The sequence below is a fragment of the Microtus oregoni genome, unplaced genomic scaffold (assembly GCF_018167655.1).
Source record: "Microtus oregoni isolate MIOR12 unplaced genomic scaffold, Mior012 000001F_ref0000356, whole genome shotgun sequence".
Classification (NCBI taxonomy): domain Eukaryota; kingdom Metazoa; phylum Chordata; class Mammalia; order Rodentia; family Cricetidae; genus Microtus; species Microtus oregoni.
The window spans coordinates 57,746,488-57,761,169 of NW_024543060.1; the positions used below are offsets into that span (position 1 = coordinate 57,746,488).

General features: G+C 47.1%; 1 protein-coding gene across 5 annotated transcripts in view; it reads right to left on the minus strand.

Moving 5' to 3' along the window:
- The window catches only part of Tbc1d30 (TBC1 domain family member 30), an 81,615-nt gene that overhangs the window by 17,568 nt on the left and 49,365 nt on the right, over window positions 1–14,682 (minus strand). For all 5 annotated transcript variants that reach the window (XM_041671002.1, XM_041671017.1, XM_041671010.1 and 2 more), the window contains 3 exons: window positions 11,552–11,720; window positions 9,809–9,977; window positions 3,611–3,716 (listed from right to left, as the gene is read on the minus strand). In XM_041671002.1, the coding sequence (XP_041526936.1) occupies window positions 3,611–3,716; window positions 9,809–9,977; window positions 11,552–11,720 (444 nt within the window). The remainder of the gene's footprint in view (window positions 1–3,610; window positions 3,717–9,808; window positions 9,978–11,551; window positions 11,721–14,682) is intronic.

A 14,682-nucleotide genomic window follows, 5' to 3' on the forward strand; every position in this document is an offset into this window, starting at 1 on the left:
AAACGTGGGCTTCACCCTGCACTGGTGGCTTCAACACACACTGTCCTGGTTCGCGCCTCTGTTGCCGTGATAAACACCATAACAAAATCCAATGTAGGAAGAAAGGGCTGATTTCACCATACAAGGTCACAGGCCTTTGATGAGGGAAATCAGGGCAAGAGCTCAAACAGGAACCTGTCCGGTGCTCCCGTCAGAAATCTCAAGGTCCAAATCAGGAGCAGAAGGAGACGGAGCACGAGCAAGGAACTCAGGACCACGAGGGGTGCACCCACACACTAAGACAATGGGGATGTTCTATTGGGATCTCACCAAGGCCAGCTGGCCTAGGTCTGAAAAAGCATGGGATAAATCCAGACTAGCTGAACATAGCGGACAATGAGGAATACTGAGAACTCAAGAACAATTGCAGTGGGTTTTTGATCCTACTGCACGTACTGGCTTTGTGGGAGCCTAGGCAGTTTGAATGCTCACCTTAGGAGACCTGGATAGAGGTGGGCAGTCCTTGGGCTTCCCACAGGTCAGGGAACCCTGATTGCTCTTCGAGCAGATGAGGGGGGGGGGGACTTGATCGGGGGAGGGGGAGGGAAATGGGAAGCGGTTGTGGGGACGAGGCAGAAATTCTTAATAAATAAATAAATTAAAATAAAAAAAAAAAAAAAAAAAAAACAGGAACCTGGAGGCAGGAACTGAGGCAGAGACCATGGAGGAATGCTGCTCACTGGTTTGCTCAGCTTACACAGCTTTTATACAGCCCAGAACCATGCACTCACAAGTGGCACCACCCACAGCGGGAAGAGCCCTCCTATATCAACCACCCATCAAGAAAATACCCCACAGACTTGCCTCCAGGCCAGTCTGATGGAGGCATCTTCTCAGTTGACATCCCCTCTTCCCAGATGACCCTAGCTTGTGTCAAGTTGACAAAACACATGGACACAGATGTGCTGTGTAACATATGTGCAACCCCAATATACAGGCACAGGGCTGGACAACCCCTATTTATCTTTAAAGGTGAAACCAGACATTAATTCCCTCATGGAAGCATCCTCTAACTTCATCTCCCTTCCCGCTATTACCTTGGAGGCCTGGGAATTAATTTTCCTTCTCCTCAGTCCTAAACACCTCTCAGTGTGCAACCCCAACTTCCTCTTCCCACGTGTGTCTCCAATATCGAAGCCCAGGACCTAACTTTCAGGGAAATCAATATTGGAGAAGTTCCAATTCAAAGGACAATGTAACAATGAAGAGACCAGAGCAAGAAGAGAATGATCACTCTGGCTGCAAAGAGCCAGCTACAGCAGCGCTAAGAAACTATAGCAGGGCCATCCTCTATGACTGAAAAAAAAAAAAAGGCAGAAAACAAACCATGGATTCTCAATAAATATTTGCTTCAGGAATTAATAAGCTTTCTGAGCAACTCTCATCTCAAGAACAGAAAGCTAAGCATGGGCCCTGTCTTCAAGGAACTTACGAACCTTAGAGAGGACATGAGCTGCAGCAGTCTTAGACGCAGTAGAATGAGGTCAACGCTCCTGTGAGAGGCTTAAATGAAAGCGTAAAATGGGCACTTCTAGTACAGATGAAGAGAGAAACTTCATGAAGGGCAGATACTTCCTGAAGGAAGATATCTGAGCTCAGGAGAAGCAAGACTGTACAAGGAGGGCAAAGGGCTGGAGGGCTGTGTTTCCAGTCACTGGAAAACCATCGAACCCAACATAAAAGGGACGAGCAGACACCCCGCCTGAAGGGGAGATGGGGGGGGCACAGTATGATAGTATGATGAGTTTGTGCTGTGAGGAGCCCTCAGCGTGTCATAGAAGAGGAAGAAGGGCTCATCTCGCCCCAAATCCTGCTTGGAGCACATGATTCCAGCAGTTTTGTAAGACTTCATGAATATCATGCATGGAAAACGCCAGGCATGGAGCTGGGCCACAGAACAATGCTCAGTAAAAGAGTCATCCCTCTCAGAGAGGAGAGCAAAGACCAGTATATATGAGAGGTGCTAAAATCAGAGCCCAGTCGTCAGGGTCACACACACAATTCCTCTTTTGAGACAGGAAAGAAAGTTGAGCCTCAACGGCACATGGAGATTCAAACATGGATGCCTAGGGAAGTTATATCAGACTGTCAGTATTCCCAAAAATCAGACAAGTTCAGCTAGGAGCAAGAGTTCCTGAGAAGGACCTGTGGGATCAGGAGATGAATAGAGGAATGCTACTCATTTCTCCAGCCCTAAGTCAGTGCTTGAGTCTTAATTATAGTCTCTCAGATGAATTCCAGCATCCATAATGACCATAGGCAGGAAACCCAAAATGAAGGTGGCACCAAGAGAAATAGGAGAGAGAAAAGAAAGCAAGTCCAGGGGACAGTTTTGGATATAATCCACATGTGATCTGGGACAAGAGGGAGAGGCAGAAAGATCAGAAGGAGCCCAAAGCACCGAAGAGAACAAGGATAAAATGATCTCCCAGAATGTAGTGGAAAAGCACACCAGAAAAATAACCAACCCTCGTGTCTCGCACAGAGACTTATAATTAATGCAGGATAGCACCAGCTGACCATAAACCGAGATGCAGACTGATTTCCATCTCGCCCTCCCTTCTCCTCATAAATACATCACCCATCAGTCTTCCTGTAACAGGTCTCAGAAGCCGGGCCAGCAAGATGGCTCAGCAGGTAAGAGGGCTTGCCACACAAGTCTGACAAGCTCTCTGCAGAGGGACAGAAACAACCCTTAAGGGTTGCCCTCTGACCTCCGCAAGGGTGCCGTGATATGCACGCTCCTGCACTCACACAGAATATGCTCATCAAGCAATAATAAAGGTTCCTTTGATCTCGGAATCAGATTCTCAATGAGTACCTGACGACTTTGGTTTTTCCCAGTTTTTTTGTTTTGTTTTTACCTTGTACCTAAGCAAGTCTAGGGATCAAATAGCCATTTGTTTCTTCCTTCCTCTTGTGATGAAGATTCTCAACAATTATAGATTCTTGGCCAATGGAATATCTAAGTCAGAGGACTGGCCCAATACATTTCTCAAAGGTCGGGGCTCAGAAAAGCATCATCTGTCACTCCCTCGGTCTTGGGGTTCCTATGCCCACACTGCCCAGACTGCCCACAATGCCCATAGTGCCCGCACTGCCCGCACTGCCCGTACTGCCCGCACTGCCCGTACTGCCCGCACTGCCCGCACTGCTCGCACTGCTCACACTGCCCACACCGCCCACAGTGCCCCCGCACCGCCCGCACTGCCCACACTGTCCACACTGGCGACAGATGCCCACACTGCTCGCACTGCTCACACTGCCCACACCGCCCACAGTGCCCCCGCACCGCCCGCACTGCCCACACTGTCCACACTGGCGACAGATGCCCACACTGCTCGCACTGCTCACACTGCCCACACCGCCCACAGTGCCCCCGCACCGCCCGCACTGCCCACACTGTCCACACTGGCGGCAGATGCCCACACTGCCCGCACCGCCCGCACCGCCTGCACTGCTCACACGCTGCCCATGCTGCCCATGCTGCCCGCGCCGCCCACACCGCCCGCACCGCCCACACACGGCCCGCACTGCCCGCACTGCCCGCACCGCCCGCACTACCACTCACCTGCATGAGTTCCTGGCTCTGCAGGAGGTCGTTTTCCAGCATCTCCTGGGTAAGACGCCCCATGGTGCTGTAGAACTCATCTGCGGTTTCACAACACTCTATCTGCCTAGACGAAAAACAAGACAGAAAGGGGACTCGGTCAGCGCACCGAGCGCACGTGCACCTCTCTCATCATCCAGCTGGTCGACAGAAGTATGAGCTCTGCCACACTCCTGCGATGTAGTCTGCTATGGAGGAAAGAGCAAAACTACCAAGGGCAAGGTGGTCATGGTCAGCATTCCTGCATACCAACTACTAAGAAGGCTGACTTTGAGCCCACAGTTCAAGACCAGCCTGGGAAACATGGCAAGACCTAACTTTATTTAAAAAAAAAAAAAAAGCATGAAGACAAAACAAAACAAACACCGAAAGTAATTTTGAAGTAGTCACTACAGAATGAGCGCCCATCTTCCCTGCACAGCTCCCTGAGCCTCGCAGCCCTGTCGGGAGTCTTTACTCTTTATTCTTCCCACGTGGCACATCCTCTGTATCAAAGTACACACCAGTGACCAGAAATCAGAACCACAAAATTAGGAACTGAAAAGCAATTATCCCCTGTAGAAAACTAGTCAACCCTCCTCTGCAGGGACAGCATCAACAGGCGGAGTTCGAACCACAGTGGAATTAAAGAGGACAGGAACTTCTCATCGGTCTACAGATCGTTTTCACAGGCTTCACCGAATTCTTCTCAGGGAAGTGGCTGCCACCTCAGAAACTATGAGACAGGTGAGATTTTAATCTGTCTTCTAAGGAGGAGGAAAGGAAATGACACAAGACTGGGTTCTAGGAGTCTCCAATTTCTCCAGTACAAAGGTTTTTGCATGATAGGATAACTCCATTTGCCCACTAACCATAAGGCGTGTGTTGACAGGCACAAATGCTGGGCAATTTTCACAGAGTCGTTAAAAAACTGTAATGAGAAAATCGCAGACTCAAATCCCTCGGTAGCACTGTGCAAATAAGAACGTGAAATACAGTGGGGAAGGCCGTTAGGGATAGAGCAGGCAAGGGGACATGATGGTGGGGAAGGCTGTTAGGGATAGAGCAGGCAAGGGGACATGATGGTGGGGAAGGCTGTTAGGGATAGAGCAGGCAAGGGGACATGATGGTGGGGAAGGCTGTTAGGGATAGAGCAGGCAAAGGGACATGATGTTGGGGAAGGCTGTTAGGGATAGAGCAGGACAAGAAGACATGATGGTGGGGAAGGCTGTTAGGGATAGAGCAGGACAAGGGGACATGATGGTGGGGAAGGCTGTTAGGGATACAGCAGGACAAGGGGACATGATGGAAAGTAGTTATGCTCCCTCTGCAGGGAGAAAACAGAACAAAAATGCTTGGGATGAGCTTTGAAAAGATGCTCTGTGGTTGCCAAGGAGAATGCAGCATTGCAAAGGCCTGAGGCAGAGACAGGCCTTTGTGGGACCTCTTTGCTGATGTTAATGGGAGGGAAATTACTGCAGGGCCAGAGGGAACCCGTGAGCCTTGAAAGCTGAACGCTGCAGACCACTGTGGCCCTGTCTATCTTCTTTTTTTTTTTTTTTTTTTTTTTTTGGTTTTTAGAGACAGGGTTTCTCTGTGGTTTTGGAGCCTGTCCTGGAACTAGCTCTTGTAGACCAGGCTGGTCTCGAACTCACAGAGATCCGCCTGCCTCTGCCTCCCGAGTGCTGGGATTAAAGGTGTGCGTCACCACTGCCCGGCTCCCTGTCTATCTTCTAAGCCTCTGCAGGACACAAGTTTTTAGTAGAGAATGAGGAAGAGCCATGCCCTAGGGGTGGCTTAGCATATTTGGGGCACAATTAGCAGCACTGAGGAGGACATATGCCAAGGGGGAGGTGATGGTGTGCCAGTATGGGAAGTCATAGGAGAAAGGCAGACAAAGAGACGCTGTCACAGTGAGGTGGCAGAGAATTCAAAATGGTTCTGGGGAGGGAAGGAAGGAATTCTCGGCTGCAGAAACAAGGCAAGTAGAGGGGCCCTTCAGACAATACAAGGCACACAGAGACCCAAGGTTGCCTACACACCATGGATATTTTCCTGGTGCTACGTCTCTGAGGAAGTTTTACAGGCACTGGAGTGTGAAGCTCCAGGCGCCAGCACCAGCCCCACTTCTCAGTAGCAGCGCGACTGTGAGCGAGTTAATTAACCTTCTCGGGATGATTTTCTCGCTTGAAAAGGCAGGGAGGAATAATCTCCCCAGCTCTGCCAGGTTATTGAGAGAACCAAATGAGATAATATACTCAAGCTGCCTACTGTAATGACAGGTGCTGTCAGCACTGGATGGATGTTGGTGGCCTTCCCTTGCTCCTTACAAGTCGCAAGCTGAAGAGATGTATAATTATCACGAGCGAAACCCCTGAAACACTTGCAGTTCATAAACAGGAGCCATTTCTGAGCATGGGGATTTGCATAATGAAAAGCAACAATTCGAGAGCCAGGATGCCTCGGTTCAAAACTGCATCTCCCACTTACAAAATGGGTGATTTAAGGCAATTCATTAAACTCTGTGCCTCCATTCTCAGCTCTGTAAAATGAAGGTGGGCTGGGGAGATGGCTCCGCAATTAAAAGTGCTTGCTGAGTTCGGTCCCCAGCATCCACCTTAAGTGGCTCACAACTGCCCTAATCCCAGCTCTCAGAGGACCCAGCACACGGCAGGCAAGCTCTCCGTGAGTGCCAGTTCTTACTTGCTGCCATTATGATTTCACCAGTGACTATCCTGCCACCACCCAGGAATACATTCTGCTGTGGCAGGAAGTGAGCAGAGGGAAGCAGTAGAATCACCCCGTTTGTTATACACACAGGAAGCACACGGTGTAGAGCAGGCCGGAAATACGTGAGTGCAGAAAGAATGCATATGGGGGGAAGTGAAAAGACAAAGTAAATGGCACAGCAAACCTCACAGAGGCAAAATTGTTGGCTTGTCCGGAAATCGCCGCACAATAAGATAAAGGCGAAAGATGGCAGCTCTGAGAGCAGTTAAGACAACAAAAGGGTCAAGGGATACAGGTCGGAAAAGGAGCAGTCAAACTCTCACTGTTTGCTGATGAGATGATGGTTTACATAAGCGACCCCAAAAAGTCTACCAAGGAACTTCGACAACTCATAAACAGTTTCAGTAATGTAGCAGGATATAAGATTAACTCAAAGAAATCAGAGGCCCTCATGTACACAGATGATAGATGGGAAGAGAAAAAAAATCAGAGAATCAACACCCTTCACAATAGCCACAAATAGCATAAAATATCCCGGAGTAACTCTAATCAAACAAGTGGAAGACTTGTATGACAAGAACTTTAAATCTTTGAAGAAAGAAATTGAAGATACCAGAAAATGAAAAACCTCCCACGGTCTTGGGTAGGCAGAATTAACATAGTAAAAATGGCAATCTTACCAAAAGCAATCTACAGATTCAATGTAATGCCCAGCAAAATTCTTCATAGGCCTTAAAAGAACAGTACTCAACTTCATATAAAAAAGCAAAGAACCCAGGATAGCCAAAACAATACTGTACAATAAAGAAACTTCTGGAGGCATCACAATCCCTGACTCTACTACAAAGCTACAGTGCTGAAAACAGCCTGGTATTGGCATAAAAACAGACAGGAGGACCAATGGAATCAAATCGAAGACCCAGATATTAATTCACACAGCTATAAACACCTGATTTTTGACAAAGAAGCAATAAATACCAAATGGAAAAAAGACATCATATTTAACAAATGGTGCTGGCATAACTGGATATCAACATGTAGAAGAATGAAAATAGATCCAATCTATCACCATGCACAAAACTCAAGTCCAAATGGATCAAAGGCCTCAACATAAAGCCAACCACACTGAAGCTAATAGAAGAGAAAGTGGGAAGTACACTTGAACGCATTGGCACAGGAGACCACTTCGTAAATATAATCCCAGGAGCACAGACACTGAGAAAAACAATTACTAAATGGGACCTCCTGAAACTGAAAAGCTTCTGTAAAGCAAAGGATACACACAGTCAACAAAATAACACAGCGGCCTACCGAATGAAAAAAGATCTTCACCAACCCCACATAAGATAGAGGTCTGATCTCCAAAATATACAAAGAACTCAAGAAATTGGTCATCAAAAGAACAAATAATCCAATAAAAAATGGAGTACAGACCTAAACAGAGAACTCTCAACAGAGGGATCTAAACTGGCTAAAAGACACTTAAAGAAATGTTCAACATCCTTAGTCATCAGAGAAATGCAAATCAAAACAACTCTGAGATTTCATCTTATACCTGTAAGAATGGCCAAGATAAAAAACACTGATGACAACTTATGCTGGAGAGGATGTGGGGAAAAGGAAACACTTCTGCATTGCTGGTGGGAATGCAAGCTAGTACAGCCCCTTTGGATGTCAGTGTGGTGATTTCTCAGAAAATCAGGAAACAACCTTCCTCAAGACCCAGCAATACCACTTTTGGGTATATATCCAAAGGATGCTCAATCGTACCAGGACATGTGCTCAACTATGTTCATAGCAGCATTGTTTGTCATAGCCAGAACCTGGAAACAACCTAAATGCCCCTTGACCAAAGAATGGATAAGGAAAACGTGGTACATTTACACAATGGAGTACCACACAGCAGAAAAAATAATGGCATCTTGAAATTTGCAGGCAAATGGATTGATCTAGAAAACATCTTTTTGAGAGAGGTAACCCAGACCCAGAAAGACAAATATCATATGTACTCACTCATAAGTGACTTTTAGACATAAAGCAAAGAAAACCAGCCTACAATTCATAATCCCAGAGAACCTAGACAACAATGAAGACCCTAAAAGGGACATACAGGGATCTAATTTACAAGGGAAGTATAAAAAGATCTCCTGAGTAAATTGAGAGCTGGAGGACCATGGGAGAGGATATAAAGGGAGGGGAGAGGAAGAGGGGAGCAACGAAAAATGTATAGCTCAATAAAATCAATAAAAAAAGATGGCAGCTATGTGATGTTTACAAATACATATATTAATGATTTTTTAAACCCTAGAATTGATAGTTTCTGGATTTTTCCTTGTAAAAGTTCTTTCCAGAAAAAAGTTATAAATAAAAAGTCTAGCTAAAAGCTTTCAAAACAGAGTGGGCAAGATGGCTCAGTGGGTAAAAGAGCTGCCAAGCCTAGCAACTGGTGCCCCACACTCAGAATCCAAATGGTGCAAGAAGAGAACCAGCTCCTGCAAGTTGTCTTCTGACTGACATATGCCACAGCACTGCGCACCCATGCACATAAAGACACATAAATAAGTAAGTGTAATTTTTAAAACATTTACAGAAAAACACTGCCCGTGGTTTGCTAGTGTTCTGTCATGTTGTCATGGATGCCTGCTCAAGTCATTCACGGGAAATTTCTCTGCTTCTTGAGTTGGCTATAAATGAGCAGAAACTGCCATCTTTCTCACTACCAGGAAGGAAAATAAGTGAAATCTGGTTGGTATCATGCTATGGCGGAACCAGATTTGAACATCTAAGAGATTCCTCATGAATGGAAGGGAAGCACCTTCTATTGGGCTGCTTACTCTGCAAGCATAGATACACCTCTCGCTGGCTATGTAAACATAGACAAATATACCACCTCCTACTGGCTGTAACAAGCACAGGTACAGTTTGTGCAGGGACTCTCATTTAATTTCATCCCAGCTCCGAAGGCAGAACAAAGTGAATAATAAAGATTCATAAATGACCCAAGAGCCAGGTGTAATGATCCACACCTATAATCCCAGCACTTGGGAGGTAGAGACTGGGAATTGGGAGTCGAAGGTCACTCTCCACTTCATAGTAAGTTGAGGCTAGATAAAACTTTGTCTCAAGAAATAAAATAATCCCAATTGTTATGTGTGACGGCAAGTCTGCCTATTTCTTTACAGATACAGCCGTTTCTTCTCTAGCTATGCCCCCCATCCCTCCTCTGGAAAGCCTGAGGATGGTCAAATACTGCAGAGACGATCTTGAGGAAGCCTTCCATCCCAGACGAGAGTCCCTCTCTCCCAGAAATGCCGGCTGGGCTGGCCGAGGTTCCTGGAGACTAACACAGTTCACAGCAGCCTACAGTTCGCTCGCTCTCACACAAACATGCCAATGTTTCACACTGTAGAGCCCAAAGACTGCTAACACCGGAGTGCAGCTACCACTTACTCTCCCAGCTTTGCCCAGATCGCCAGCGACACCCTCAGGATGACCTCTGAGCCTTCAAAGAAGACTGAGTCCCAGATCTTCAAAACCGTGTGGTTAGGGAGGCACGTGGCAAAGAGAGTGAGAAACCACTGCATCGTGAAGACGTTGGTGAGCGGGGGCTCATAGCCACCTGAAACAAAACAGAAGTCCTCCAGAATGGAGATCTGTAAGACGCAGTGCCCGTTCTCTCTTCCACGCCACCCAAACAGTGCTGCTTCCCGGCTCTTTCCTCCTTTTCCCCTCTTGTGTTTCTAGAATAAACATTTTACAGAAAATTCCAAGGCTTGACTGTCATAAATTCTTCGCCACGCTTCACAGAGTTTTACCTGCACTAGACCTGGGTCTTCTTATCAAAGGCTGCTTAAGAGTAAGGAGAGTTTTCCTCACCAAAAACATTGTGAAAACAACTGATTGTAACTTCTCAAAAACAAACACAAGGGCTGGGAGTAGAGTGGTAACGTAGTGCTCACCTGGCACCTCGGAGATCCAGGTTCAAACTCCAGCACCGCCCAAACAGAAAAACAAAACAAAATGCCAGCAAACTTTCAAAATCTTATAGTTCCCACTTTAATCAAATGCAGCTATAATGATTAAAATTCTTTATTATAAATTACTTATCTCTTAAGTTATATAATTCCCAGATCACAATTGAAAGAGAGAAAATAAGCTGGAAAAGTTCCAAAATGTTTAAATGTTAAACAGCTCTAAACATTAAACTATTTTGAACTAAGTGATACATAGAAGACATTTAAAGACACATCTAAGTCTTGGCCCATTTTGAAATTTCTGACTTGACTAAAAGCTTTGGGCGACTATAAATGTCTATTAGATTTTTAGATGTATGCTTCCAATGACTGTCAATAAGTACAACTATCTAAGAATAAGTAAAAACAAAACAAACACTTTCTTCTTTCCTGTGAACAAATATTTGGGCAGAGACTAGATTCTGAGGTTATTCCTTGTGATCAAGAGCAAAGGAACTTGAAGAAAAACATGGATTTCAATTGCTTGTATCTGCCACTACCTTGAACGTACAGTTATAGTACCGCCAAGCCACACAAGAAGATCCTTCGAGACATGCAGATGTCTCAAAACCTCCAGTGTATTTTAATAACAACTACATCTTCACAACCCATTAATATAGCTGGGTATGCTGGTACAAACTAGTCATTTCTGTACTAAAAGGCTGAGGCAGGAGGATTTCTGTTAAATCTGAGGCCAGCATGGGATACACAGTGAGACCCTGCCTCAAAAACAACAAAATCCTTCTGTGTGCCCCCTCATTATTGTCATTTCACCTCTTTTTTTAGGGGGGTAGTACAAGGGATCAAACCTAGGGCCTCAACACATGCTGGATAAACACCGCCACTGAGTGCAACCCCAGCCCTGTGCTCCCAGCTTTAAATGATCAGGCCAGGCTGCAAGTGCAGTCTACCACAGCGACTGACAATCTCAGAAGTGCCCCACGCAGGCACATTATAGCAAGGAGGGGCCAGGGGGCCCAGAGACACTCTTCTCTAACCTTATTGCTTCTACCGAGGTCACGGTCTGCGCCAAACAGCACTGCGCCTGTAGCTCAGTTTAACAAAGTCCTCCTGGTGCCAGTTTAGCTGACCAGGAAGGTCTGTGCACCAGTCTCCTTGCAGAGCAGAACCAGAGAAGCCAAACACTTCCCGAAATGTAATCGCCACGAGCCATCGTTACCTCCGCTCTCTTTGTTTGCCGTTCTCTGAAGAGCATCAAGGTGCTGAGACAGCTCAGGGAGCTTCATTCTCAAGAGGTCTCTGAAGACAGCCATGTCCACGGACAGTGCCCGAAGGTTATTGACAAAGTAGCTCTCGGGAAGTACCTTGTCAATCAGGTAAATCATAATCTAAAAAAGGAAGATAACAAGACTACTTCATACCCACCAGGTTCCCAGCAGGCCCAGAGGAGAAAGCACATCCAAATAGACCAAAGCAGCCAGCCAAAGCACACATGCCTCCCAGTGCATCAGAAACCAATCCAGGACTCACCTACACCAGACGCAAGGAGCGGGTGGCATAATTATCTAAGTAACCCAACGTCAGCTGTGCTGTGAAGTTTCTAGAAGGGCTGCCAGACCTGAGTTCAACCAGTACGTAGCTGTGATTACACAACCCTCAGCCTCATGGAGAAACGAGAAATCACAAGCTCCCAGCTTCCAGCAGGATCCTCGATCCTGGCCCCTTGAGGTCATAGGATTTTACAACCTGGATATGAAATCCCAAGAGTGGCCCATCGTAAAGCACCTGCACTAAGGCAGGCCTCGAGATGCACTTGCGGCTACCTGGGCTCTCAGAGAGACCAACGCCAGCCTTGGAGAACACAACTAGGTCTTGTTTGCACACTTGGAGCCTGGTAAAATGGCTCCTGTAACACGAGCTCCTCAAATTACTGTTTCATCTGATCGCTGTACTTGTGTGGCCTTTTCTAAAATGTGAGAAGCCAGCCGGGCGGTAGTGGCTCATGCCTTTAATCCCAGCACTCAGGAGGCAGAGGCAAGCGGATCTCTGAGTTCAAGGCCAGCCTGATCTACAAGAGCTAATTCTAGGACAGGCACCAAAGCTACAGAGAAACCCTGTCTCAAAAAAACCAAAAAAAAAAAATGTCAGAAGCCACTCAAATGACCCATCAAAGCCCACACCAGCTCGGTGCAGAGCCTTTCCCGGAGAGCCTGAAGGCTGTGTGATGCCCCACTCCCTGGAAGTCCAGCTCACTCCCCAGAACACCAGAAAAACAAAGACCAGAACCACACACGGCTCTGTATGCTCATGGGGAAATCACTGTCTCATAGGATCCCACAAAACCCCATTTTCAAAAAGGAAGTTATGTTTTAGCCCTGATAAGGCCCATTTTATTTTTCAGGTCTTAGCTCTGTGTATAAGGCAGAGCCCCAGGAAATCCCTTTGCAGCCTTCCACACAGGATGGGCAGCCCAAGGAGTTTGCTACATTAGGACTGACGGGATTTACCACATAAAAAGACCACCTGCGAGGCAGAAGCTCGGCCACAGGGGAAAAACAAAAATTCACCCAGCCCCTGCGGAGAGAGGGCAGCCTGGGAGGACCAATGTGGGAGAGGGAGCAGAGAGCAGAAGGCTCTAGCGGACATGGGTCATCAAAAGACGAGGGGGTGAACAAGGGAGACAAACTTCAAGATCATAATCTATACCTCGCTACTTTTCACATCCGCGTTATAGAGTACTGAGAAAACAGATTTATTTATTCATCGTGCAGGAGACCTAACCCATATACCAGGCAATATGGAAATCTCAAGAGCTACCCTGTCATGAAATGCCCACCCTAAGGCCGGGTGCCCACCCGATGCACTGACTGCCACCCGGACCACCTACGGTCCACATACTTGGCCTCTCGTATACAGGCAACCAACTTCGCTCCAGAGGTGCCACCCAACCCTAACACCTTTGTATTAAGAAATTATGACCTCTTTAAAACTGCAAACAATTCTTCAGTTGTGCTGGGGGTTCTTTTCTGTGCACATGTGCGATGGGGGTCCTGTGGAAAGCGCATGCTCATATGAGAACAAGTACGTGTGTGGGACCAAGGCTAATGCGAGACGCCGGCTACAATTACCTAGCGCATCATATACTGAAGCAGAGCCTCTAGTCTGGCTAGCTAGCTTGCTCACTTAGGGACTGCCTTGCTCTGCCCCTCAGCGTGCAGGAGTGACAGGCAGGCCACATCCACCCAAGTGTCATGCAAGTCCTGGGGATCTGAGCTGCTTTATCCACTGAGTTACTTTGTTCTTTGCCCTCTGAGCCACCTCTCTGCCCCAATTATGTTAATAATCCCATAGCGTAATAAAACCCTAGGCGTAGAATTCTGCAGCAAAGAATTCGGGACCACGAGGCGTGCATCCACCCACTGAGACAGTGGAGCTGATCTACGGGGAGCTCACCAAGGCCAGCTGGACTGTGACCGAAAAAGCATGGGATAAAACCGGACTCTCTGAACATGGCGAACAATGAGGGCTGATGAGACACCAAGGACAATGGCAGGGGGTTTTGATCCTACTTAATGTGCTGGCTTTGTGGGAGCCTAGCCAGTTTGGATGTTCACCTTCCTAGATATGGACGGAGGGGGGAGGACCTAGGACTTACCACAGGGCAGGGAACCCGGACTGCTCTGTGGACTGGAGAGGGAGGGGGGGGGAAGGAGTGGGGGGAGGGGGAGAAGGGTGGGAGGAGGGGGAGAAGGGTGGGAGGAGGGGAAGGGAAATGGGAGGCTGGGAGGAGGTGGAAACTTGTTTTTTGTTTATGTTTTTTTTCTTCTTTTCGCAATAAAAATAAATAAAAAAAAAAATAAAACCCTAGGCGTAAAGTCATCTCAAATTCTGATATGAAATCATAGGAGACAGCCCCCCTCACTCTACCCACGGGCTGGATTCCAAACACTTCTAAACAAGCGTGGTAGGTGCCGAGGCAGAGGCAGTGGCTGGCTTGATCCTATTGATTCCCCAAGGCCGTTTAGCTGGCAGAGGCTAAAACAGCTGCTGGAAAAACAGACGCTCAATCATTTCCTGAGCAGGAAGGTCCCCTCAAGAACCCAGCCTTCTTCTGCCTGCGAGGCGTCTACCAAAGCCCACGCATCCTCATGTGGCATCCCGCCACATCCTCTGAACTCATTTTCTGTCTTATTTCGTTTAGTATTGGTTTTGTTTATAGTTTTTCTTTTTAAACAGGATCTGACCTTGAATTTGTTATGTAGCCAAGGCTGCCCTTAAACTCCAGATCCTCTGGCTAGAGAGATCGCTCAGTGGTTAGGAATACTGGCTATTCTTCCAGAGGACATGGGT